Raw genomic sequence first — 26,484 nt, forward strand, 5'->3', positions numbered from 1 at the left:
TTCATAGTTTGTAGATGTACTTAATTGTGAGCTAAACACTGCTAATTATCTGCAATTGAGCAGTTGTGATGATGATGATGATAATAATGGTTGCTTTGAGAGAAACATTGTTTTTGCTCGATACACCATAATAATTGATTTACAGTGCGTATAACTAAAATGTGCCTTATTTAATGAGAATGACGGCATTGCGGTTTCTTTTGTTGCTGACAAGACTTGGTAGTGTGGCCTTATATGTAGTTACAGTGTTCACATTCTTCCAGATTTCACAAAACTGGCATAAAAAGTAACAAATAAATGAAACGTCGGTAATGACAGTCTCGTTTATGCAGTTTCAATTAAAGAGGTGGTAGTCATCTACAAAGTCTTAAATACAATACGTTCATGTATTTTTAATCACATGTATACACATTTTGTGTAATGTAAAAGTGAATTGTGCCGAGTGAATGTTTAGGTACCACAGAGCGATCAACTGTTTATGCAAGGCGTGAAAGCAGATATAAAGAAAATGTCATGTTCACACTTCTCCTTCTACATAGCAAACGATCTGCTCCGTTGTTACAAGTGGTTTTGCACCAGGTTTGTGATGAGAAGTGTATGCAAAGAGGCACGCCATTATCTCTCCATAGGAACGTCTTTAAAAGGGCGTTAATAATAAACATAACAGAAACACTGTGGGTGAAAGCACACCCACATTCACGAAGCAGGCAGCGAATTGTTAGAGAAGAATAATAATAAGCAAAAAAAACACACTTAGTGTGACATTTCATATTTGCTGTTATAGGCAAACGGTGGCAGGGGGCGTGGGAGTGCAATTTTATGTATTTATATAACCATAACCCCAGAGCAGTACACGGATCACACGCGTGTACCGGGACCTCCGAGGCCCACTCTCAATTCCTGCGAGTGCACCGTGGTATTTGGGGCACAGTTCATTGCGCCCGCTTTCATGTACGGACGGTCGATACTGTTCGGTGATGAAAGGCCCCACTGCGACTTTCGGAATAGAAACGCGCCGGGGATGAGAGAGCCAACGAGCATCGCGAGCTCAAAAAATGGGGGGGGGGGGGGGGGGGTGGCGCGCATCTTCTTCAGAGGGCGCGAACACTCCCTCGGAGCCCGTGCCTTCCTGATTAGAACAAAGGGAGACTTAATCGCTGTCTTCACACGGGGACGTTAACCCTTTCCCCGTTGCGAGGACGTCTGCAAGTTGCAGGGCGGGTCCTGTTCACCACCAAATCTTGAAACACGCAAGCGGGTTCAGCGTTGTTTGTTGTTGTTGTTGTTTTTTTTATTCGAGAGCACCGTTGTTTTTAAGGCATAAGTGCCGCAGAGAACCGTAGTGACATTGCCGCACTCTACGATAGCTGGCTCCAAACTGTGCCACACGCCCCCCCCCCCCCCCCCCGCGTAGCCTTGATGGAGCCTCGGTACCGATGAAGTAACCCAGATTGAAGTAATTTTATTTGGATTTTCTTTCATTTCTGTTCCGATGACGAACGCGTGCACGTATGCACGCGTTCGTCATCGGAACGGGAAAGGGTTAAGCCGATGTCTCCGTCATCTCCGTATGTTCTTGGATTCTATTATGTGGCCAGAGTTATGATGAAATTAAGAAGCCATAAGTATCATGATCTCTCCGCCTCGTCTCCTCAATCATAAAAAAACCCGAGTCTGGCTTCCTTTGTTTAGTTTGTTAATAGTTTGCATGCATGCAGAGCACTTCAGCACAAGATGGAGCGTCTTTGCTGTGCATGGGACTTTTTTGGGTTTGCTTCGTACACTCGGCAGTGGTGCAAGATCACCACTTCTACCCAGTTCCCGGCCCTCTGTTTTATTCGAAGGGAATTTAACCAGAGTAATGTTTCACCGAGTTGAGAACGGCCTCGAAGTGCTCCATTATGCATCGTAAGGCAAATGGAGCACTCTGGCACAATTATTTATTAATAAACCATTGATATTTATTTCACCGAATCAGCATTTGTTTGTGTAATTGCTTACCATATATTGGTGCAACATTTGCAGTGATCGATGGTGTTTATGGATGCTTATAATGCACGTGAATATCTTCGTATTCTGTGGTAATAAACCTGCTGGCTGTGGTGTGCTGATAATCGCGAGTGAAAGTGAATCCGGTATCCTTGTCATTCACTGTCCCCTTTACTTGTAATTAAAGCAAGGACGTATTGATCTGAATGTTTTATGTTAGATTGCTTTTTTTCAAGAAAAAAAATCCTTATTTTTATTCATACACAAGCACTACATTAATCGTATGATTAATTCAACGTGTTAGACCACAATTCATAATTAAAATGATGTCCAGACCATTTCCAGTCAGCTGCTGTATGTATATTAAACTTCTTTCGCACTCTACTTAGCTGACCACGCTATATCGGAGGCGCTGGGGAGGGACAACAAACTAAACACAAAAAGCAGTTTAAAAAAAAAACGAGTTTGCAGTCTAGATTTAAGAGTGCATAGCTCCAGTGCCTTCCTAATATCGGAAGGTAGAGTGTTCCAGGTGGCCACGGAGGCGCATCCAAAAGCGTGCGATGCGGTGACCGCCTTTGTTCGATGTCCAGCCCCAAGCCACTGCGAGGATGAACGGAGTTTGTGCGGTGCTTTATGCTCCTGTTGGGTGAAGGCAGCTCGGTGCTGCGTTGGTCGTCACGGTTGCTTGATCGTGGGTGTACTTCACCGCCGCCCGATCAGTGCCACTCAGCTAAGGGGGAACCGCTGCCCATTCAGATATCCACCCACCACTGACGTTCGCTTTCGCCTGGGAATCGAACTCAGTTCAACAGGTTCATAGCCCTTTGCCCTGAACACTGAACCACCAGCCCACCCCCATCACCATTTTAATATTTGTTTGATTAATCGTTAGTCTGGTGCAGTGGTTGACATACTGTGTTGTGAACCCAGATACTGGGTTTTAGTCTCGGCCATGACTAACACCCATAGTAAGTGGAACGTCAACCGGGCCCTGACTCCCCACTCCTCCTCTACCTCCCACTTCTCCAACCTGCGTGGACCATTATGGTGAGGTATATTAAATAAAACATGACTCACGTGGCATGGAAAGGTCTTCTTCCAGAAATGTTTATACACAGGCTGCAGATTCATTTACCTGAATATACCTTTGCACAGTTTACATGGTATACTGCTGTAATTTTTGGTTTAGAAATGTGCTTACTTTTACCATTGTCATTTTAATTGTAGTGATGTATATCCGCATATATCGTTTGCCCACTGACAAAGAAGTGATCAGTCTATGATTTTAATGGTAGGTTTATTTGAACAGTGAGAGACAGAATACCAACACCAAAAATCAGAAAAAGCCATGTCAGTAATGTTGTAAATAGATTTGCATTTTAATGAGGGAAATAAGTATTTGACCCCTCTGCAAAACATGACCCACTCCTCTTTGCAGATCTTCTCCAAGTCATTTATGTTTCGAGGCTGACGTGTGGCAACTAGAACCTTCAGCTCCCTCCACAGATTTTCTATGGGATTAAGGTCTGGAGACTGGCTAGGCCACTCCAGGACCTTAATGTGCTTCTTCTTGAGCCACTCCTTTGTTGCATTGGCCATGTGTTTTGGGTCATTGTCATGCTGGAATACCCATCCACGACCCATTTTCAATGCCCTGGCTGAGGGAAGGAGGTTCTCACCTAAGATTTGACGGTACATGGCCCCGTCCATCGTCCCTTTGATGCGGTGAAGTTGTCCTGTCCCCTTAGCAGCAAAACACCCCCAAAGCATGTTTCCACCTCCATGTTTGACGGTGGGGACGGTGTTCTTGTGGTCAAAGGCAGCATTCCTCCTCCATACACGGTGAGTTGAGTTGATGCCAAAGAGCTCCATTTTGGTCTTATCTGACCACAACACTTTCACCCAGTTGTCCTCTGAATCATTCAGATGTTCATTGGCAAACTTCAGACGGGCATGTATATGTGCTTTCTTGAGCAGGGGGACCTTGCGGGTGCTGCAGGATTTCAGTCCTTCACGGCGTAGTGTGTTACCAATTGTTTTATTGGTGACTATGGTCCCAGCTGCCTTGAGATCATTGACAAGATCCTCCCGTGTAGTTCTGGGCTGATTCCTCACCGTTCTCATGATCATTGCAACTCCACGAGGTGAGATATTGCATGGAGCCCCAGGCCGAGGGAGATTGACAGTTCTTTTGTGTTTCTTCCATTTGCGAATAATCGCACCAACTGTTGTCACCTTCTCATCAAACTGCTTGGCAATGGTCTTGTAGCTCATTCCAGCCCTGTGTAGGTCTACAATCTTGTTCCTGACATCCTTGGAGAGCTCTTTGGTCTTGGCCATGGTGGAGAGTTTGGAATCTGATTGATTGATTGCTTCTGTGGACAGGTGTCTTTTAAACAGGTAACAAGCTGAGATTAGGAGCACTTCCTTTAAGAATGTGCTCCTAATCTCTGCTCGTTACCTGTATAAAAGACACCTGGGAGCCAGAAATCTCTCTGATTGAGAGGGGGTCAAATACTTATTTCCCTCATTAGAATGCAAATCAATTTATAACATTTTTTACATGCGTTTTTCTGGATTTTGTTGTTATTCTGTCTCTCACTGTTCAAATAAACCTACCATTAAAATTATAGACTGATAATTTCTTTGTCAGTGGGCTAACGTCCAAAATCAGCAGGGGATCAAATACTTTTTTTCCCTCACTGTATGTGTGAGATATACATTGTATTAAGCAATGCTCTTTTAGTTAAAATCAGGTAAGTGACCATTAAGATGAAATTCGGTTTTGCAAGGCCTGGGATAATATTAAATAAAACATTGATTTTTATGGGATTTTTCAATTAGCTGTTTTGCACAAATTAATTATTTTCAACAAGGCATTGCCTTTTTTTATTTGGTTCTAGATATCCAATGTGATTTGTATTGTTTTTGAGTCATGGATTTTTCACATCCAGTTTTCGGACACGTGCCCATAGCATGTGCTAACAGTGTGTGAAACATGATGGAACAAAAAACAACGTTGAAAATAGACTGCTGAACATTTCCACTTAAGCATAATTGTTTTTGCGGTCAAGCATGCAAATCTGCCATTTGGCTCTGGGAGTTGAAGCTCAGAGAACGTGATGTGGAATATTAATGTCTGATTTTATTTCATGGGTTCAAACCTGCCGATGGCTTCAAAAGGGAAGGTAAAACAAAGAGTGAGCTCTTTGATTGTTATTTATGAAGATACTTTCAGTGAAGGAATGCGCTGCATACCAGATATGTGGTCACGGTGAGAAATGAAAAGTCATCGTTGAATTATTTTTTACTTCTAAAGTCGTTTTTATTGGCCTGGGCAATAGATTTTTACTTACTTTAAGTGTAATTTAAGTTCCTAGTTATACATATCTTTGAAAAATACAACTATCCTCACGGTAGGTATGGTGTGAAGTACATGTTTTTTGTTCGTATTAAATAAAACGCACCGGCGTTTCTGCAACTACATACATCGCATATAAACGTGCCACGTGTTTTTCTTCCAATAATTATAACGCGTCTTACCACGGGCCAAAAACACCACAGGTCCATCGTCATTGACTCTTGCCTTAGAACAAAAGATAGTAAGCCACGATTATTGTGTAGTGTCCCTTTCTGAGTGCACAGGGAGAGAGCAATGAGACTATTTTGAATTTGGCATACTTTGAGACGGCAATTGTAAGAAAACGTTGAGACGGATAATTTGTTGTTGTCATTTAGATAATGTTTAGTTAGAGCATGTGAAATTTTTTGCATTATTGAACAAGACGACTTAAACTTTGCAGTTGCCCATGCAGTTTCTTATCTTGTATATTTATGATAATTCTAATCGTGGCATGCACGATGATAGCACATTTACTGACCTTAATACCTCTACCCCATTGTAAAAAAAAAATACAATGTATTTTTTGTTGTCTAATCACTTTTTTTTCGAATTCACTGATTTTTGAAAAGTAATTTGCATGTCAGGAAATAATAGCCGCAAAAAAACTGCCTGTACGTACATTTGATCAAAATCACGTTAATGTAAACCACACAACACGAGAGCACGGGGTACTGTTTCCATCACATACCGGGGCAGGTATTAAGGTCAGTAAATGTGCTATCATCGTGCATGCCACGATTAGAATTATCAGAAATATACAAGATAAGAAACTGCATGTGCAACTGCAAAGTTTAAGTCGTCTTGTTCAATTAAACTCAAAAAAATTTCACATGCTCTAACTAAACATTACCTTTTTATTGTCGTGCCGTTCTGCAAAGTAAAAATGAGGAGAAAACAAAAACATCGTTTCCGATTTTAATTAGAGGGAGCGGGGTGTTTAATGTATCTGTGTATATGCTGTCCTACTCACAAGTACACAAAGACAAGATCAAATAAATACACGTACCTGTGGGAGCTCAAAACTAAATTAATTTTCGATTTAAAGCTTTCGTGACTGCAATGATTCATCTTCTTTGGTTCTTTCGGTAAAGTCACGTAGAATGAGAATAAAATAATAAATTGATAAAATAAAATAACACAATAATATTCTCACGACGTTTCGGCCACAACACAAGCGGCCTTCATCAGGTGAAGGGACGAGACTGTCTGGTAGGGCAGCGCTGGAGTGGACAGTCTCGTCCCTTCACCTGATGAAGGCCGCTTGTGTTGTGGCCGAAACGTCGTGAGAATAATATGATTGTGTTATTTTATTTTATCAATTTATTATTTTATTCTCATTCTACGTGACTTTACCGAAAGAACCAAAGAAGAAAAAAACTAAATTAATGTTTGTGTGTACGTAGACGATTCACATTGCATGACCACAACTCATCCACACAAGCACTGGCCAAGGCTAGAAGACAAAGACCCCCCGTACAGCCTCAACAGACTTTTGGGGGCAAGCGGTTTTAGTGAGCACCTATGAAGGCCGACACGGCACACAAGGGGGTGAGTGGCTATCACTTCGCACGTGATGCTGGCTAGAGACTACAGGCAGGCGCACACCCGTGTTGATAAGCATCAAAGAGTGTCCATATGAGTGTTGCGCAATGCTGAATACAGCCAGCTGATGCTGCAGGAATAATCTTCGATTCCCATAATTCCACCCTTGATGATTCCTAGAGGAATAGTGATTCTTTTATGCTTCCCATCTTAAAATATCCATTCGTTGGAATGGGATTTTGAAACATTCTTCCAAGTAAGGGAATTTAATTATTTCGTGATTATAGCTTCGCTGAAAATATAAATGTGATTCTAGGCTGGGCTCAGGTTAAAATCACACCCAGAACATCCGTGACATTAGGTTTGAATCCATGTTTTAGCCACCATTGATTCAACCAATAACTGCCTGACAACAAATCTATTACATTTGAATTTTCAAGCAAGTTAGCTGAATTCCAGCTCGGGTGATTAATATCGTTTTGACTACCAAGCATCCTGAGTTTCACTGCAGCACGGCATGTGAGAAATTGCACCCCCCTAGTATCTGGATAAAAAGTAAGGGGGACTTTAAGAGATCTCAGAAGGAGATCTATGAAATCTACGTTTGCATGGCCCATTTTCTTCGATTGGTTAGGCAATTACTGTGAGATTTTTGAATTGATACTTTACTTGATAACGTGATGGAAAAAAACAAAGGCAAAAACCTTACGAAAAGAAGTTTGAATCACCGATTATTGTTGGTCATTTTTCGACCAATGCATGAATTATACTTGGTGCATTCAGTCAGTATAATTTAGTACAAACTGTGAACAATAAGTAGCTAAATTTTGATTTAAAGCTTTCGTGACTGCAGTAATTCATATTCTTAGCTCGTTCGGTAAAGTCACGTTGTTTTATATATATTTTATTGTTTCCCTTCAACGTGACTTTACCGAAAGAGCTAAGAATAATAAGTAGCTAAGTTCGTAATTGAGCTCAATGATTTGTTAATTGCTGTGTTGACGTTTCAGTGTGCAGGTGCATAAACATACGTTTTAATGCGCATAGAGGAACACTTGTCATTTGTGTCCTGAAGTTTTCCTGCCTCGACATCGGAATTGTGCTCCCACTCTGCAAATGTGCTCATCTATTTTACAGATTGTGTGTGTGTGTGTAAAGTACTGACAATAGCGGTTCCATGCAGTCATTCTGCTTTTGTAGCAGAGCTCGGGCATTTCATTTTGATTTTTTTCCAACAAAGCCAGAGAAATTCCATTTGTAAACGTCAAGGCTTGGTTTAAACGTGAGTAGGCAGAATGGCGTATGCAGCATTACATTCATTTTGGTTATTTTCAGGTTCCTTTATTTAACCAGCATTTAAGCCAGAATAATGGTATTCATCAGTTAGCTTTGACAGCTGCTATCACGGAGTAACATGCTGTTTATATATTGTTTACATTGGAAACCTCCTTTGTGTTGAATGATTGCTGTCAGTGAATGGCAATTTATCATGTGTTATGCACACTCAATATAACATTTCCTTTCAGGAATTCAGTGCAGTAATTGTCGTGACATTGAAGCAGTGAAATATAACCTTTATGGTCACCATTCTACCTCAATTCAGCTGCTCAAGTTTAGTTCCATTTGCAGTAAGTAGAGACTAGTAGAAGCTTCTAAAACCTTAATATCTAAGCATGTATATGCGATTTTAAGAGACATTATGCCTGGTCCAAAAATATTCCATCTTCTATGTTTCAACACTTGCCACGTATTACTCACAGATCATGTATTTTGTGGTTACAATGTGCATTTCTTTGAGATATAATAGTAAGTGTTGGTTCTGGTTACGTATACACGGTAACTTTGCCCGATAGATTTTAATAAAAGTTATTCAGATCCCCTGTATGTATTGCTCACTCCAATTGGGCCTCAGGGCCATTCTCTCTGCAAATTTGCATATGGTACTCAAAATGTAACCCCCCATTGTCATCTTCTATTCAACATACATCAATACACTTACATCACTGCTCACTATCAGCTGGAGATAATATTAAGCCCTTATGTTTGCACAAGCGTTTACAGCATGTTTACCAAGAATTACATTCAGTCTGTCTCTACTCTGACTTAAGTATGCTTTGCTCAACACTGCAGCCACTGGACAGCGAGTCATAATGATCAGTATTGACAGTAGGGCATCAAATCTGGCTGAAATAAAAGTGCTTCTCTACTTAATTTGGGGTTAACATGTGCTCTGAAGGGCTAAGGTAAAGCTCTTAATCTTTTGGTCATCTTGACAGCAAAGCCTCTGAATTCATCAAAGAAGAGAGATTCCAACTTCCTGACTCCTACTGTCTAAAGCTCTCTGTCACTACCTTGGTATTCCTGAATCACCTAGTGCATTTAGTGGAAACGCTATTTTTGTTCGTACATTTTAAGTGATTAATCTATTTGATATTGTCTGTGAAGAAATATAAAACGCTGCACCAAACATTTTTTTCTTCAATTAATTTCGACCGAATTAAATTAAAGTTTGCTTAAAATGTCAGGCAGTTGGGATCCACGTTTTTTTTGTACTAATCAAGATTGTCACTACATTTAATATATTTAGCAGCGTGTTCAGTCCAATGGCGGAGCCAGGGTTTTCAGGTATGGGGGGGCAACCCCTCCAGCAATTAAAAATGATAGAGGAGTTGTTAGTAAGTAAGCACTTGTCCCTTGCTTTTTATTCGACACGTGTGCGGCGATGGCGCAGCCATCGATCGAGGGTCGAATTCGAACCACGTTGTGTGATCGCCATCGCGCTCGCTGAAGGTGTTTGCCTTCAGGGAAGTCGTGTCCTGTATACGCAACTGCGCACAATTCTGTGAGTCACTTTTAACTGCTTTGCGGTTACTTATTGCCAATTATGGACTCAGACTATCGTCCTATCATCTCATAGAGTCCCTGGCACGTAATAATATGTTACACAGTGGCAGTGGGGGTCGCAAAATTCCGATTTATTACTAATAAACCCCAATTATCCGATGGAAATGTGGGATTTCGATCTCATCATTGGGAGGGCACGTGCCCCCCCCACCGGCTCCACCAGTGGTTCAGTCTGCTGAAAAAAACAATTATTGTGTATGTTTGAATGTAACTGGTAGATATGTACAGTGATCCAACTATGTTTATTGTCTGATGAATACATAGTGTGCCTCATCTCGACGCTCTGAAATTAAACAACATTACATTTATTTTAAATAGGCCTTCACTGCCATAATTTAAGATCATTATAGAGAGTGTATTGACACAAAGAGGCCTTTACATTAACATGTCCTGGAAAATTGGATTACTAATTTAACATGAAAAAAATAGCCGTGAGTTGTGAGCGTAATTTCTGAAAATTATGATCATTATGGGAAGCTCTTAAGTGCACCAGCAATTACAACTTTTTTGCATTTTTTTCGTGGGGGGCATGTTATGTATTTCTTTCAAATCTTACACAGGCAGGGAAATGTGGTGCATATGGGCTCGTGAGAAACATTTGAAATGTTCTATGGTGGCTATGTCTGTCTGAAAATATGATGTTGTTTCAGAGTCGCCAACCGCTGCCAGCAATGGTGATGCTCAGTCTGCAGTGCCTGCCAGTGAAGATCAGGACATTTTTGGGCCAATGGTTTCAAATCCCCTGCCGCAATCCACACAGGTACGGAGGTCACACGTGGCACTGTGTTGTGAATGTGTTACGCAAGTGTGATGAATTGGCAGGTGCAACTTCGCGGAATGATGTATATGTTTTATACCCTTTGGTTATTTCGGTAAAGTCACGTAGGTAGAAAATAATAATAATAGATCACGACGTTTGGATTGTAACAACAAGCGACCGTCTTCAGGTCGCTTGTTGTTGTGATTGAAACGTCGTGATCTATTATTATTATTTTTTCTATCTACGTGACTTTACCGAAAGAACCAAAGAGTATGGATTCCTGCAGTCACGAAAGCTTCAAATCAAGATATATATTTTTGTATGACCATTCTCTCGGGGTTGTGATAACCCAATCATGATGATAGTTGATCTTCTACGCTTCCAGAACATGAATTGGATACAGATTTTGTTTTTAGATTGTTAACGCTATTGCTTATGGATTAATGCGAGTATTTTGGATTATGACATAATCGTGATATTGCATATCTGTTCTATCTCCATGTGTATTGTTTAAATAAGTCTAAGTGGCTGCAGGCTTTTGCTAAAAGTAGGTATAGTTGGTTAATGATAACAGCAAGCTTATGGTAAATTCGATAAATTATGATATATGAGTTCATGGTAATATCAAGCATCATGGTTTAACACTTTGAGTTAGGTTTGTAGGGTTTTGCATTGTCATTAAAACATGCCATGTTTTAAAATGCACTCACAAAATTCTCGATTGTGAAACCACTACAAACTATATGAAACATAATAATGGCACGAATACCAAATGTACTAACGATATAGCTTGTTGAAAGTTGTGGGTTCGTATTTGGAAACCACAACTTGGACTCCAGGCCAAATTAGTGGCCAGCTTGAGTTGCCCAAAAATATATAAACGTCCTCCCAAAACAGCTACTCAGGTTGTGAAGCTCATGGAAATGCAGATTTATTGCTACATGTATGATTTATTATTCGTAACTGTCCTTATATAGGCACATATATACACAAATCAAGGACAAACAATACAGAATACAATTGCATGAGTATCTTTGATTGTACTTTTAAGTAAATAATAATGTTGATCGGCATGGCCTTGTTCGGAATTCACCTTAATACCAGTGGATAGCGAACCACTGTGAATCTATCTGTCGTAAGACATGAGGGACATTGTCAATGACTATTTACCAGCTGCTTTTAAAGCACAGTCTTGGAAGTGGGAGGGGAATTGGAGGGAAATGCGAACAGAATCGTAGACAACTGTACAAGGGAAAACTGAAATAGTTCACGGTCAACGCCCTTACTGTTGGGCTGATTTGCATGAAGTCAGCAATTTATCTTTTCACAGCTGCCTGTAGCCTTTGTGTGACATTTACAAGCATGCCACCGACTGTAAAATTTCCATTTAGACCCTGCGATGTGAACGTTTCCTTTCGGTAGGACAATTTGTACACTCTTGCCGTAGCGCGATGTCCGATTCTGAAAATTACTGTTAAAAACTCATTGTAACAAATGTGTAACACCTGTCCCTACTTAACTAAGGGTTTTAATTTTGATTTAAAGCTTTCGTGACTGCAGTAATTCATATTCTTAGTTTTTTCGGTAAAGTCACGTCGTTTTTCGGTAAAGTCACGTCGTGAGAATTTTTTATTGTTTTATATATATTTTGTTATTTTGTTGTTTCTCTTCAACGTGACTTTACCGAAAAAACTAAGAATAAGGGTTTTAATGTTTATTTTTTAAAAGAGAACTGATATAATATATTACGTGAATAATTCAATGAAGAAGTCATAATTACATTTCCCTCGCAAAAATAATATTTTTGTATGCACGTTTACCTGATTAGAAAAATTACTGAAGGTTTTTGTAAATTCACACGGAACGCCTCTCAGAACTGTGCGCTCCAATGCATGTGCTGCCACTGAATTTGTTTGGTTCCATGCACTGCATTCTAAGCCGCTGATAAACAGGCCATCAACACACAGCAAGAGCCACTGCCTTGCTGATCTGACAATACGCTCGGCTTGTCACACAGGTCGCCATGGTGGCAAGATGTTAACTACCTCGCCTGGTATGCAGGAGGTCGTGGGTTCAGTCGCGACCCTGTGACAGTGCCTGTATATTTGGGGTTTGCATGTGTCTCTCTCTCCGTGGTGGTGTGGATTTTCCTCCGGGTCTCCCCGGTTTTCCCCTCCACATGTAGAATTAACATGCGTTTCGAGTATCAGGTTGCTGTACATTTCCACATGATAAGCCACCTCGTTGAGCTGTCATTTGTGGCCAGGTCGCTTCTGAAAAAGAGCTATATAGTTCAGTGGGCCTTACTTGCTAAAATAATAATTTAGTTTAAATAAAAAAAATGCTTAAACGAGACGCACAAAGTAACAAGTCGCACATGTGCTCAAAGGGCTCGCCATGCCCCCCTGTTGCCCGTGTATTTCTTTACGCAGCAGATTGTTACTTAGCACAGCTGCTTTGAAATTGCTTGGGTCATACAAATTGGCTTCGATGCATGTTCGTGCCAGCGCTGTTTGGGGGGCCAAAATTGCTTACCTTGTGTTGTTCGGTCGTTTAAACAAAAGGGGCACAGTAGGTGTGATTCCATTGTATGCACTCCTGACAGTGTTTTGCATTTTATTTCGTTAGTAACGCGGTTTATTTTTGGATGGAAATGTATTAATCAATATGCGAGGTGATACGTGTGCGCAGGATGTAGTTTTGTTTTGTGTTAAGTGGCCAGAGGGACTGTTTTTAGCACGCTTGCCATGAAGCCTGTTTGTATGTGTAGTGGGCTCCACAGAGGCGCACACTCGAACTTGGAGGCAACACGTTTATTTTTAATACAACGGGGTAACCATATAACCACTGAACGGGATAACAATATAGGGTGGTAATGACCACGCATAACTACATCACCACTCGACGGGATAATGACTTAGGGTGGTAACCACCACGGTTAACTACGTCACCACTCAACGGGATAACTATATACTCGGACCAGGTCAGCTAACTCCCTGCCTGGTCCACGATGCCGTTTGTGAAGCCCGAAGACTGAAGACATAGCCGGCCGATTCCATTCCCAGAGACGAACAGCCAAGATCGCTCTCAGGACTCGGCCTTTATGGGCTGCGGCGTGGCCAGGCTCCACCCTTAGCCATGCCCCCTTACAGATCCTTCTCGGAGACTGGGCCCACATCACGTGTCTCTCTTGCCTCCTCTTTGGCCCTCGTTACTACTTCATCCGGTCACGTGCTGTCTCGGGTTCACCCAGACTACCATGTCCTCACCCGACCTCTTTCTCGCTGTCACCTAGACCATGCCCTCTAGGGGCACTTCCGTTCCGTAGTCATCCCGGTGCTAGAGAGACTCCACACCTACAGTACCACCCTTCTCTCGATACTTGCGCTACACCACGGAGATACTATTCACGCCACTCCATATGTAATCCGTGATTTCTAATTCCATATCCACAAATTAATTTCCTTTTGGAATTAGTAAGCATGCTGATGACTATTGAAATCAATGAAGAACCTGTGGAAGCATTCACAAGAGCAGGGCCTTGTTTTTTTCTGATTTAATTTCCCAAATTATAAATATTAAATCGCCCAAAGCCACAGACATGAATTACAAATGTCACTGTATCCCTATGATTACTCTTTTCTTTCTTGCAAAAAAATCGATTCAAAACCCCTAACCTTGTTAAATGCTGCTTTGATGCAATGGTTAGCAAACTGAACCTGTAATCCAGATGTTCCTTGTTTGATCTTCCGACTTGACATTTCAAACAATGGAGCAATTTTCTTAAACTCACCCCCACACCTCCCTCCTCTGTCCACCCGGCAGTATTCATGGATTGACCACATTCGATCAGCTCGTCGCATGTGGTGGTTGTAAAGTGTGGATACTCCCACCATTTTCCAAGACGTCTGGCAAGGGTGGAAAATTAGACCACAATACTCCTGACGGACTCTTGGGCTTTTTCGAGTAGACACTCTTCTACCAGCAGTGGTGTGAGGAAGCAATTACAGGACCGGACCCTTACCTATTATGTGGTTAAGTAATTGGTACATAATGGACATCAATGTTATGTCACTGTTTGTACAAATACGTTATTTACAACATTGGTGTTGGTGGTTATCCTCTGAGACATTGTCTTAATCCCAGTGAGTTTCTTCAGGTAAGCATCTCAGCAAATAAACAAGTACAAAGGTAGCGGGCCTGCTCCCAATCTTTCTACCCCTGCTTTTCAGATCCGGTTTAGCCTATATTGATGGTTCATGGACACGTCAAAACTTGCTGTAACAGACCCACGTGTTGCCTTAATAATAAAAACAGATAAACAAGTACAAAGATGCACTTTAAACTTACGCAGACCTCTGTTGGTTAGACCTGCACTCGAAAGGATACTTCACAGTTTGTGCTCAACTTTGCGGTTTGGGTGACCCAAGACTTTTTCTCTGTACGTTTTTGTTACTCAAAATTTGCCAATCTTGAACATGAACTGGGGCATGAAATCTGCCATTGGATAAATGGGAGGCTGCAGGCGGGTTTTTTTTCCCTTTCCCTTGTTAAGGGTGCATTCTAAATCTCATCTCGAGAACCGTCGGATGTTGCCACTCATCACATCGGGTGGCCCGTGAAAAATAGCCATGGTTGAGTCAGAAGCACAGGGCAAGGGCAAGCCATCCCTCAATGTCACTCCTTCGCTGGATATTGGTAGGGCAGCAACTCAGCACAGTTCTTCTTTGGCTATGGTGATAATTAAAATGTATCCTATCTATATACTGGCCCCTGTCATAGGAGTGTGCAATTTTCACCATTGGACGAGGTCTACCAATGAATACCAACACCACTCAGTACTCGTGTGGAGATAAGAGACACTTTAGGCCTTTTTCACAGAACATGTTTTACTGACAAAATCATGTAAATTAATATGTTTACTTGCAACAGAGAGCTCATTGAGATGCAGCATCCGCCATTTCAAGGAAGGTCAGGTAATTGTCATAGTCGAGGAATTGTATATAATAATGGTTGCACGGTGGTGAGATGTTAACTACCTCGCCTGGTTCGATCCCAATCCTGACGCCTGCATATTTGGAGTTTGCGTGTCTCTCTCCCTGTGATCGCGTGGATTTTTCTCTAGGTCCTCTGGTTTTTCCCTCTACATTTGGAAACGTGCTTTTAGAGTATTTGGTTGCTTTAAATTTCCACGTGGTCATTTTGTGGCCAGGTCGCTTCAGAAACGTTACCTGGTAATATAAAATTGTAAAAAAATAGTTACAGTTAAAATAGTACAAATATTAATACACAATTCATTTGATAAGCAATGACAGTGTGAATGAAGCCTGAACACAAATGAATAACATCACGTGAGGCAATTAAAGAATACAAATACTGCATTTTAATAAACATTGCCTAAAAATAAAATAAATCACGACTTTTATAGCTCAACACATGCGTCCGTCATCAGGTGGGAAAGCATGGTCTGCTGCTGAGGCAGACTGTTTTAAAAGGTTTGAAATGGGTGTAGCCCAAGGGTCATAAAGAAGTGGCTGGGGCTAGTGATGTTAATGTGAGAAATTAGCATGTAACTGTAAGATAGGAGAGCGGCCTCCTAAACGAGGGCACGGAAGTGGCTATGTTAATGTGAGGGATTAGCATGATGTTAATGTGAGAGATTAGCATGTTAATGTAAAATCGATAAGTGGTGCAATCTAAAGGCACCCGTTGGGTTGCACTCATGCCTCTCTCACATTAACATAGCCACTTCCGTGTCCTCGTTTAGGAGGCCGCTTTGGATTGCACCACTCTTCGATTTCACATTAACATGCGAATCTCTCACATTAACACGCTAATATCTCACATTAACATAGCCACTTCCCTGCCCTCGTCTAGGAGGCCGCTCTCCTATCTTACAGTTACATGATAAATAGGAACCAGGTATGGATTCCTGCAGTCACGAAAGCTTCAAATCAATATTTCCTAAAAAAAAAAAAATTGCAATTAAAGCATTTTGAGAATTTTCTTTGAAAATAAAATCACAGCATATTTTTTGTTAAAAAATTATTGCATGAGTTATTGAGGTAAAATTCGACGATCGAGGTATTTTATGTCTGTGTAAACATTTTCTTCAATAGTTATCTCACCATTGATGATGTTCACGCTTGTACCATGTGGTCCAGGAGCTTCCATATTTTATTTCCGCCATTCACAGATGGCGATAAAACTGACCTGAAGGATTGCAGACCAATTATTTCCTTATCGCACGTATGTACGCTGTTCACAAAGATCACTGGGAACAGAATAATGGGAAAACGTAGATGCCATACAACCACCTAAGCTTGCTATCGACCACATGCATACCATGAAGCTGATTCTGGAAAAGAATAATGAATATCAAATACCATTATGCCTGTCCTTTGTAGACTGCAAAAAAGCATTTAACTCAGTGTGAATTAATGCAGTTATACGATCTCTCACAAACCAAGGCCTAAATAAAATATCTTTAGAAATTAAAAAAGCAGTAAACATCGGGTTTCATTCATAAAGTAACAAAGTACATATTAGCATTGGAGTCAGACAAGCAGACATTCCTATTCCAATTTTATTCACAGTGACAGAAGATTTATTTGGGAAAAGTGAAGTACAGAAATACAGGCGTAAACATACATGAAGGAAAATCTTAACCATTTAAGTTTTGCTGATGACATAGACGGTATAACAACCAACTGGAAATAACCATATGGAATGGTTAATGTCTCGGCCTCGCTGTGCGCTGCATTGCACCACTATCCGAGTAGTTAACCTCGCATTCAATAAACCTTCAGAGCCATGGTGAATATCTGACTCCAATGTATTTAATGAATAGAACGCGGTAAAACTGATGGAAAAACACAGCACAAAATACATAATCTGTTTATACTTGCAATATCAATAGAATGAATGAACACTGCAGCATCATAACATTGTCTTAGATAACATGAATCTCAATAATAGGTCATGGATGGACCAGGCACCTACATTAGCACTGAATAGCTATACAACAAGAGAATAAGCTGCTGTGTTAAATAAGGTCACTTTGTGTAATCAACATACTGCAGTCCAAATGTATAGTGCTGCACATAACACTGAACTGTGGATGAGATACTTCTTCATCCTTGCTCTCAAGAATGCATTCAAGTTACATGGGCATGAGTCTGGCTTGACTTATCTAACTACAAATAACATTCACAGTGATGCAAGTGGCAGGCTTCATTGTTAACTCGGCCTGATTTATCATAATAATTTAACAGCATTACAAAGGCATTTACAGCATTATAACAGCAATCCTAACATTATAACAGCATTCCCAGTATTATAAGAACATAAAAGTACTTACAGGCAATGCTTCTTAGGGGCTGTCCATAAATGACGTCACGCACCTGGGGGGGGGGGGCTTAGACATTTGTGACGATGTGGGACGATGGGGGGGGGGGTGAGAAATGTGACATCACATCAAAATGCGCAACTTTAGATAAATATAGACAACACGTTCTACTTAATTAAATAGACTTTTTAATAAATGTTTCTCCTACAACATCAGAGTGCAACGGCACATTAAATACGCACTGCAATGACAATAGTTTAAAGCGATTTGAAGCATGTTTTTTGTGACGTCATATTTGAAGGGGGGGTCTGACTTTTTGTGACGCCGTGTGACGATGGGGGCGGATCAAAAATCGTCCAAAATCGCGTGACGTCATTATGGACGGCCCCTTAAAGTCCCATAATGAACAGATGCACCTGTCTTCACTGAAACGCTAATTGTGCCTCAATGTTGTACTCTGGGTAATGGCTGACACCCCTTCCTCGTGGCTTAGAGAACTTTAAATCATAACTTCCTGGTCACGTGACCAACTCAACACCATATCAGGAAGTTCCTGTGTAAGCACACCCCCATATCTGCCGTGGGGCAGAACAGTTAAATAACCTATAAAATGAAGGCTGCAAAGTTGGTTCAAGATAAATGTGAGCGATCCTTCCCACTCTAAACCATCCAATTTAAATGTATGCACAGAACATGCCTCACCAACCAGAGGAGGGCAAAGTTCTCCACCACCATTTCCCCAGACTGCCGCAGGTGCTCTAAAGATACCACCCAGACATACCTCCACGCCATTTGGTCATGCCGGAGATCATTTAATTTTACTTTCACACCACGAGGCATTTCAACAGAATATTTTCCACAAATATCTCACCCTCAATCTATTTCTCCTTCTGGGGCTTAAAACCCCCCAGAATATCGGAGCCGGAGCATACCCTACTCCAGGCCATCAATATATTATTTAAACTGGAGGAATCCAATGAGCTATGAAACTCTTTTTCACAGATGTCCAGTACGTACAGCGGGTCAGCAAGTAATATCACGGCAAGGGAATATCTACTAAGAAATTGGAAACACCATGAACCCCCATCTCTGACACATTGATACTACTCGCTGTAAATACCTAGCAGCGAAGGGAACACTTCAGCAATAAATTAAAAGGAAAGGAGACAGAATTCGAGGCAATATGGGATCCTTTTCTCAACAGCCCCCTCCCTGGAAGCCTCCCTAAGAGGATAGAACTAGACTGGAAATAGAGGGAAAGTGAACTGCTTCCTGAAAGGACAGACTAGCATCGAAGGGAGAGGACAGGTGGAAAGAGATTGAGAATAATGACACCCCCCCCCACCATCCCAGCACTTAGTTCTGGATTTTATATTTTTTTAATCAACTCCTCCACCACCAATACCAGAAAATGTCCCCCTCTCACGTGACTACATAAGCTACAGGGAGAATCACAATCCCAGAGGACACAACGCACAGATCCACCCCTAGGTGTTTTCCATCCTGTAATCTGGCGGACATGCAATCGGTTCATTAATAGTTACATAAAATAATGTAACTGAAATATTGAAGATATTTGTTTGAGAATATGACCGGAAAACACATCGCACTATTTATCCCTTTTTGCAAATATTTAATGCAGGCAGTCCATGAGAGCAGGTTGGAGTGCTTTAGGAACACTGAAGTTGATCATGCAAATCAACAAACCAATCTGCCTAACAAAGGATGTTATAATTATGGCTTAACACGTAGGCTTTCGCGACCAATATTATTCACAATGAAGGTTTTTTTGAGTTACATCGCGATCTAATCCAAAAAACCTTTATTATGAATAATTATGGCTAATTGCCTGTTGCGACGTATGCATCACAAACAAGGACATTGACAAGGAAGATATGGAATCTCAAAAGGGCTCAAAAAGGCCTGGGGAATTAAATGCTTTAAATTGCACTGAGGTACAGCAAGAGGAGCACGTGGAACGGAGAACATACGCACGCTGGAGACATCGTGCTGACTGTTAATGTACCAGATTTTGAACTTTTTTTCGCACCGTGCATAACCATCCGTGCTATTCGGAGGTGCGAGGGAAGGCCGACAAAAGTAAAGCGTGTGCTTGGGCAGAACGCATCGCGAGTTGGGGTGATGGCCAGTGGTGGACACTAAGAAAGGAGTGGCAGCCCCAGAGAGGCACATGTCCCTTGATACATCCACTGTGGAGAGCCACCGTGGACACCGAGCGATGAAATCAGCACCTGTGGTGTAAGAGCTAGATTGTGGGGCAGGACTTCCTTCAGGCATGAATTGATCATTACGGTTGATGACTCAACTAAGTAATATAATGCATTGGGAGGTTTTTTTTGTAATAAACACGTTTGAGTATTCGTGTTGAGCCACTTTTGAAAATGTGATGAGAGTCGTCAGGGATGTTAAGACATTTAAGTAGCAAAGAGGGTAATTCCACCATTGTATTGAGTTCATAAGTTATATGTTGATAAGGAGCAGTAGCTATCGCCGAACTTTCTCACTGTCGTTTGTGCACTTGATTGCAGCAATTGTGTTAAGCTGCCCTATATGTATTACATGCAGACATGTACCGTTAAACATTAATCATGTTCACCCATTGTGCATCCACCTCAGATGTTAGGGAGCTGGTCTCGTCATTTAACTTAACTTCGTCCTCCATCAGACACGAAGTCCAAGCTAAGCCTCAGGGCACATGACCCAAAATAAAATATGGACATGAACTTTGTTTTTTTATTACAAACCATTTTTAGTGACCATTATGGTGTCTGTGGGAATTGCCTTGACAATTACATTTGGATTATGTTTTCACATCTGATTATATTATCTCCATGTAAGAGTTATCAAAACAGTAACGCAACACGTATGAAATTAGGATTTCTACAGGGAGTGTGCTGTGCGTATGGTTGCTGTGGGGTGGGGGGGGGGGCGGGGGGGGGCCATGTACAAGGGCTGTGAAAGTCGTGCCACCTTCCTGTGTTTAACACGTATGACAAACCTGGCCTCATCACACCTTCCTGTGTGATGAGGCCAGGTATGCCGCTACATTGACACACGCTGCTCTGCACCTGTGACTCGCAGTGTCGCCAAATGATGAGTAATGAGGATACATTAACGTGACCATGGATAAGTGTCAAATATTTACAACTTTCTCAGGGTCTCAACTCAGAAACACACTACAGTGGTACCCCGGAGATCGAACTTAATTCGTTCCAGAAGGCCATTCGAACACCGATTTTTTTCGAACATCGAATTAATTTTCCCCATAACATTTAATGTAAATGACATTAATTGGTTCCAGACACAAGAATTCTCTCATTTTAAAGCATTTTTACACGAAGTTTACAGTAATTGCATGCATAAAATCATACAAAAAACAAGAAACACAATAAATATATGGAATAAATGAATAAATATATTGAATAAATGCAATAAATGAACATTGCACTTCACTTTACCTGTGGTAAGGAGAGTTGATGGCTTTAGTGGAAGGTGGTGAGGAGGAGGAGGAGGTGGTGGTGTTATTGTTTGGAAGGGAAGTCCCCTTTGTCTGGGCAAGCGTCATGCACGCTGGACATACGCGTCTCAGCCGTAGAGGTTCTTTCAAGTCGATTGCCCGTTCGATCTCCGAATTTCATTCGGTTTCCGGGGCAAAAAATGTTTGGAAATATCGTTTGAACACCGATTCGATCTCCGAGGTTCTACTTTAGGTGCATATTAAAAAAAAAATCTTACATCACAATATGAGCCTTGCATCCGGTGGTTGCTACAATCTAAAATACTCAATAATAAATTGACAAAGCATCTCAAGCAGGGCCACCTTTAAAAAAAAAACAATGTTGAGCCTCATTGAGACTTGTATTATTATATATCCCATATAGATCCTCAATCCTATCCCCGACCAGCTTTGTCCTCCGACCAATCTCTTAAATGTAAAGTACATGTGTATATGTTTTTTTCTGTTTTTATTGCAACACAACGCGAGCCCGGTAAAATCCGCCCATTGCGAACAGAGGGGAACAAAAACTCCACGAACAGAAAATCCTGACCTAACCTGCACCCCCTCCGTAGGACGCGGGACCACCTGTTCCCAAACTCCCGTTCCCTTCCCCCATGTGTGTACGTGTGTTTAATTACATCCGTCATCTGGTTGACAGACTCAAGAAAGCTGGGTGGAACTGCAGGTGGAAGATTGAGTGCTCTGGCAATTGACTTATCGTTGTTCAGAATCACAACCCTGGAGTTCATGCCTTTTTTATTTTTTGATTATGGTAAATTAACACCTACTCTTTGGTTCTTTCGGTAAAGTCACGTAGGTATAAAATAATGTATATTGTTTTATTTTATACCTACGTGACTTTACCGAAAGAACCAAAGAGTATGGATCCCTGCAGTCACGAAAACTTCAAATCTAGATTAGGTAAATTAACAGTTATCACTCCAGGTGGCGCTATAAGTGGGGAAATCAAAAATATTAAAACCTTGAAATATGGCATAACGGAAATTGAAAATGTTCCCTTTTTTATCATATCTGGGGGATTTCGTTCATTAGCATGGCCAACTTGCAGACAAGTGGTATCTATTGTGAATTTTTTTATCCTTAAAAAATTGATGCTTACGAGTAGGTTTTTAACTACTTTTGTTTTTGAGACGTAAAATGGTGATTGAGATAAAAAAATAACTACACATTTGGGGTGTATACATTTTTATTCAAAGTGCTCATTGAAACATATATTATTGTGCATCATGTTCCACCATTGACTTTCTAACGTTATAATTCTATGGATGATATGTATTTAGCAAATGTTATATTAAAGTTTTAAGTTTTATTTGTTTAACCGGTGAGGACTCAAGATACTTAAACATTCTCATTTTTAAAAGTGTCCTTGGACCCAAAATCACAAAAAAAAGCAAACTAAAAACAAAACACCATCACATGAGCAATCAAAAATATTGCAAACATGAATGAATGTAAAATCAAAAGCTGAATGTTCAATTCTCTGCATTGCAAATTGACTTGGGCAGATTACCTCCAGGCTGATGATAGCACAAATTCTAAAACTTAGCTGCATAAACATGAAGTACATGTTGGTTGATAATTTGACTAATATGTAAGCAAACCAGGAAATATGTAAAAATAAATTGCAAGTGAAATTAGAACGAATTAACAGTTGATCATCAAGTTGTGATTTCGATGGTAGAGTAACCAAGTTCATTTTTGAAGCAAAGCGGATTGATTGAGAACGACGACGTGCATGGTTTTCTCCTTGGTAAAATGCACTTTGTGCTGTGGAATATTTAAAACGTTGATGATTCTTACTTTACCCCCTCCGGGTGGCACCCTGGCCTTTTTTTGGGGCAGCGAGCCTGCTGCTTTCTACCCCCTGCTTTATAGAACCCGGTTGAGCTCACGTTGTTCGAGCACGTGACACGGCGTGATGTAACGCCACCCCCCCCCCCACCACTGCGTTGCCTCGTTAAAAAAGTTATGTATTTGTATTATTTAACGGGTTTTTTTTTTCATTGAGGTAAGCACACAAGCCAGGTACAAAGCACCCAGTGGTTTCTGGGGAAGAGGGGCGGACAGAAAAACCACGAAGGAGGAGGGGAACTTTCTGGCCCTCGGTGCTCACCCTGAGGGGGGGTTCTTCCGAGGGCTGTGAGGATTCTGATTCTTAAAAAACTTTGGATAGTGAAGGGACTGAGTCAAACATTATTTATAACCGTACATTTGAACTCACCTTTATTTACTTGTTCGCATGGTATCAAGTAATATTCAAGATGCACCCTCCGTGGTTAATACTTGCTTAATATTATTACGTCGAATATGATGCCAGTGAAAACGCTTATTTATAAAATACTGCTTTTTGTTGACTATCGTACTTTAATGTTCAGAGGAAACAAATGCCCATTATTTAAAATGTAAACGTAATTAATCGCGTGTAAAAGGTTCAAATCCATGTCAATACTCGGGTTCGATGTTTCCACGATCCAGCGTTTTCCACTGCATGATGAGGCTATCCATTTCAAAATCCCCTACTGAGCTCCTGACCCTATCCCACGTGGGCTCCGCACACTTTTCTCCGTCATTGTAAAATGTATTGGCCATCTGTCTTTGACACAGATCTGGGTGCTTTGAGCAAGAAAGATGGATGTCTGCTTGCATCCAAATTGCTTTGATAATATTGCTCGTCTGCCCGGGCAATTCTGGCATTTGAATTCATCTTTGGTACCTGTTATGCCAAACCCCGCAGGGCTGAGTTGCTAATGAAAGCTCAAAACTTTCGATGGCGTTATACTTCCTAGCCTGAACTGAAGGCAATGCAGTCCATATCCTGGATAATGCACGTGCATATTTTTATTGCCGTGTCTATTCCAAAAGCACTCTCATGTCTGTCTGTGTATTTAATTTATGAATGATGAATTTTCACTTACTGAATGGGGTTTTATTGTTTTTCCCGGGTGTGCCAAGAATTCAGCTGCCTAAGGTGTACTAGGGCTGGGGAATTCCTGCAGGAATCATATCCAATTCCTAGGATTCCACTGGGTTTTGTCACAATATAATCCTCGTCCTCCACGGCATGATATTAATTTTCACGATACGACGATGATTACGAAATCAGTTTCTCATGACAATAATTTAATTTCATAATTTTATTTTGTAATTTGTGCGCTCTGCTGTACTTCCAGTATAAATAAAGATTATTTAAAGGTTTTTCTACTTTAGTTCGCTCAAAGAAAGCTTACCCTGAGTATTTAAATTACTGCGACTTTACAACCTATAGAGCGTTCAACACAAGCTGTGAGTTATGCTGGAAGTAATAAAATATTTACCTGCACTGTGGATATGATGAGGTAATTTAACCACCATTCCCTTCAATTACTCTGGAAAACATTTTGCAAAGCACTAACTTTGTTGTGCTTTAAAGTTAAAAAATAATTCATTAAGCAACCAATTACTGGGGAAAAAGAAACGAGCTTTCATAATAAATTCATCATGATATTTTTCAAAATATGTGATTATCATACACCTTATACGATGCACTGAATTATTGCCATACCACAGTAACCTTATAAAATGACTGGAGACATTGTGATTCTTCTTCGGGTGATTCCACCTTGAAATCTACATTAATTTGAATAGGATTCTAGGAGGGATTCTGCCATGAAAAGTGTGTGAAATTTAATTAATTCTTTATCACTTACATTTGCAAATCTAGCTCAGCTAAGCTACGGCTATGTACAACTTAGCTTGGCTCAGCTTCGCCACGTCCAGCCAGCCAGAATGGAAATTCAGGCTGAATCGTGCAGCTAGAATCGCAGTAGCTCGATTCGCAGTAGAAATGCATTGCGTATTCATAGCGTGTGGACTTGGCCCGATTCCACCTCAATTCCAGCAAGGCATTCAGGCAAGAAGGGGTTGGCCCATGGGGCCTCGACTGTCTATTGTAGGCTGGCCTGGGCACAGTCCTTTACCAATACCCATTCTCGGCCAGGGATCCATGGAAGAGCTAGAGCAAAGGCTTGATATACTTGTAGCTGTCCCATCTATATACTCGGTTGGATAGTTGGTTGTTCCCTTTTTAGCCTAGGTCATCCTGATTCAATATCACTCTGGATTATGTGCGAAATCGGGCCAATTCTGCATGCTTGCCATTGGCAGGTGGGCCCCGTGATCGTAGCAGTAAGTCCAAGTAGTTCCACTGGTAGTCTTGATGACCCCAGTGGTAGTCCCCTGATCCCAGTGTTCTTAGTGGTCGTCAGCATGGTGCCGGTTGGCTGGGTGGTCATCCTGAGATGACTGTGTAATACGCTTCAATGTCGATTCTGGTCAGTACTGGGTGGCTACAATCCTGGCCAATACCAGCCCAGCCGTATCAAACAGATATGCCATTGAATCCAATAGCCGATGCTATATATTTACATTGCAAATTCCACTTTGGATGGCCAGACCCCGCAGTCCCTGCCCTCTTGCCTAGGCTCCATGCAGAATGCCATGCCAGGCCCAAACCGTAATTCTACAATTATGTCGATCCCACGGTCCTGCTCAGAAACGTATTAGATTCCAAAAACAGAGTTGTAATTTCAGGCTATGAATTGTGAAAATCTCCCCGGTTGTAATGCACACAAGCTCACACACACACTTCCATCATTGTGTTTGCTCTTTATTAAAAACGACCATCAGTTCACAACGTAATGGTCGCTTATTTAGCACACACCGTATTGACATTTTCACTTGTCTCTACGAGGGGAGTGTGCACGTTTTTAGTTACTGTGCAGCAGCAAATCCAGGAAAGTCTCCTCTACGTGACCATGACATAGATATACGGCCCTACTCACTATGCCGTGCGGTTAGCTTAACTCCCGCTGCCAGAGCAAATGCGTGCAACTTGTGAGACGAACACACGCGCACGCCTGTTCGTGCTGCCGTATGTGCGGTGATGCAATCTACAGCGACCCTGAAACAGACGCTACATTCTCCCCAAACCGTGGCCCATCACCACCACCACTCGC

At 41.3% G+C, this 26,484-nt stretch overlaps 1 protein-coding gene across 1 annotated transcript in view; it reads left to right on the forward strand.

Moving 5' to 3' along the window:
• LOC116942657 (stromal membrane-associated protein 1-like) overlaps positions 1-26,484 on the forward strand; it is a 149,439-nt gene that overhangs the window by 110,138 nt on the left and 12,817 nt on the right. Inside the window, exon 7 of the mRNA XM_032954844.2 lies at positions 10,492-10,601. Within this exon, the coding sequence (XP_032810735.1) occupies positions 10,492-10,601 (110 nt within the window). The remainder of the gene's footprint in view (positions 1-10,491; positions 10,602-26,484) is intronic.

Source organism: Petromyzon marinus, chromosome 15, assembly GCF_048934315.1.
Source record: "Petromyzon marinus isolate PM22_M1 ecotype Great Lakes invasive population chromosome 15, UKy_Petmar_22M1.pri1.0, whole genome shotgun sequence".
Taxonomy (NCBI): Eukaryota; Metazoa; Chordata; class Hyperoartia; order Petromyzontiformes; family Petromyzontidae; genus Petromyzon; species Petromyzon marinus.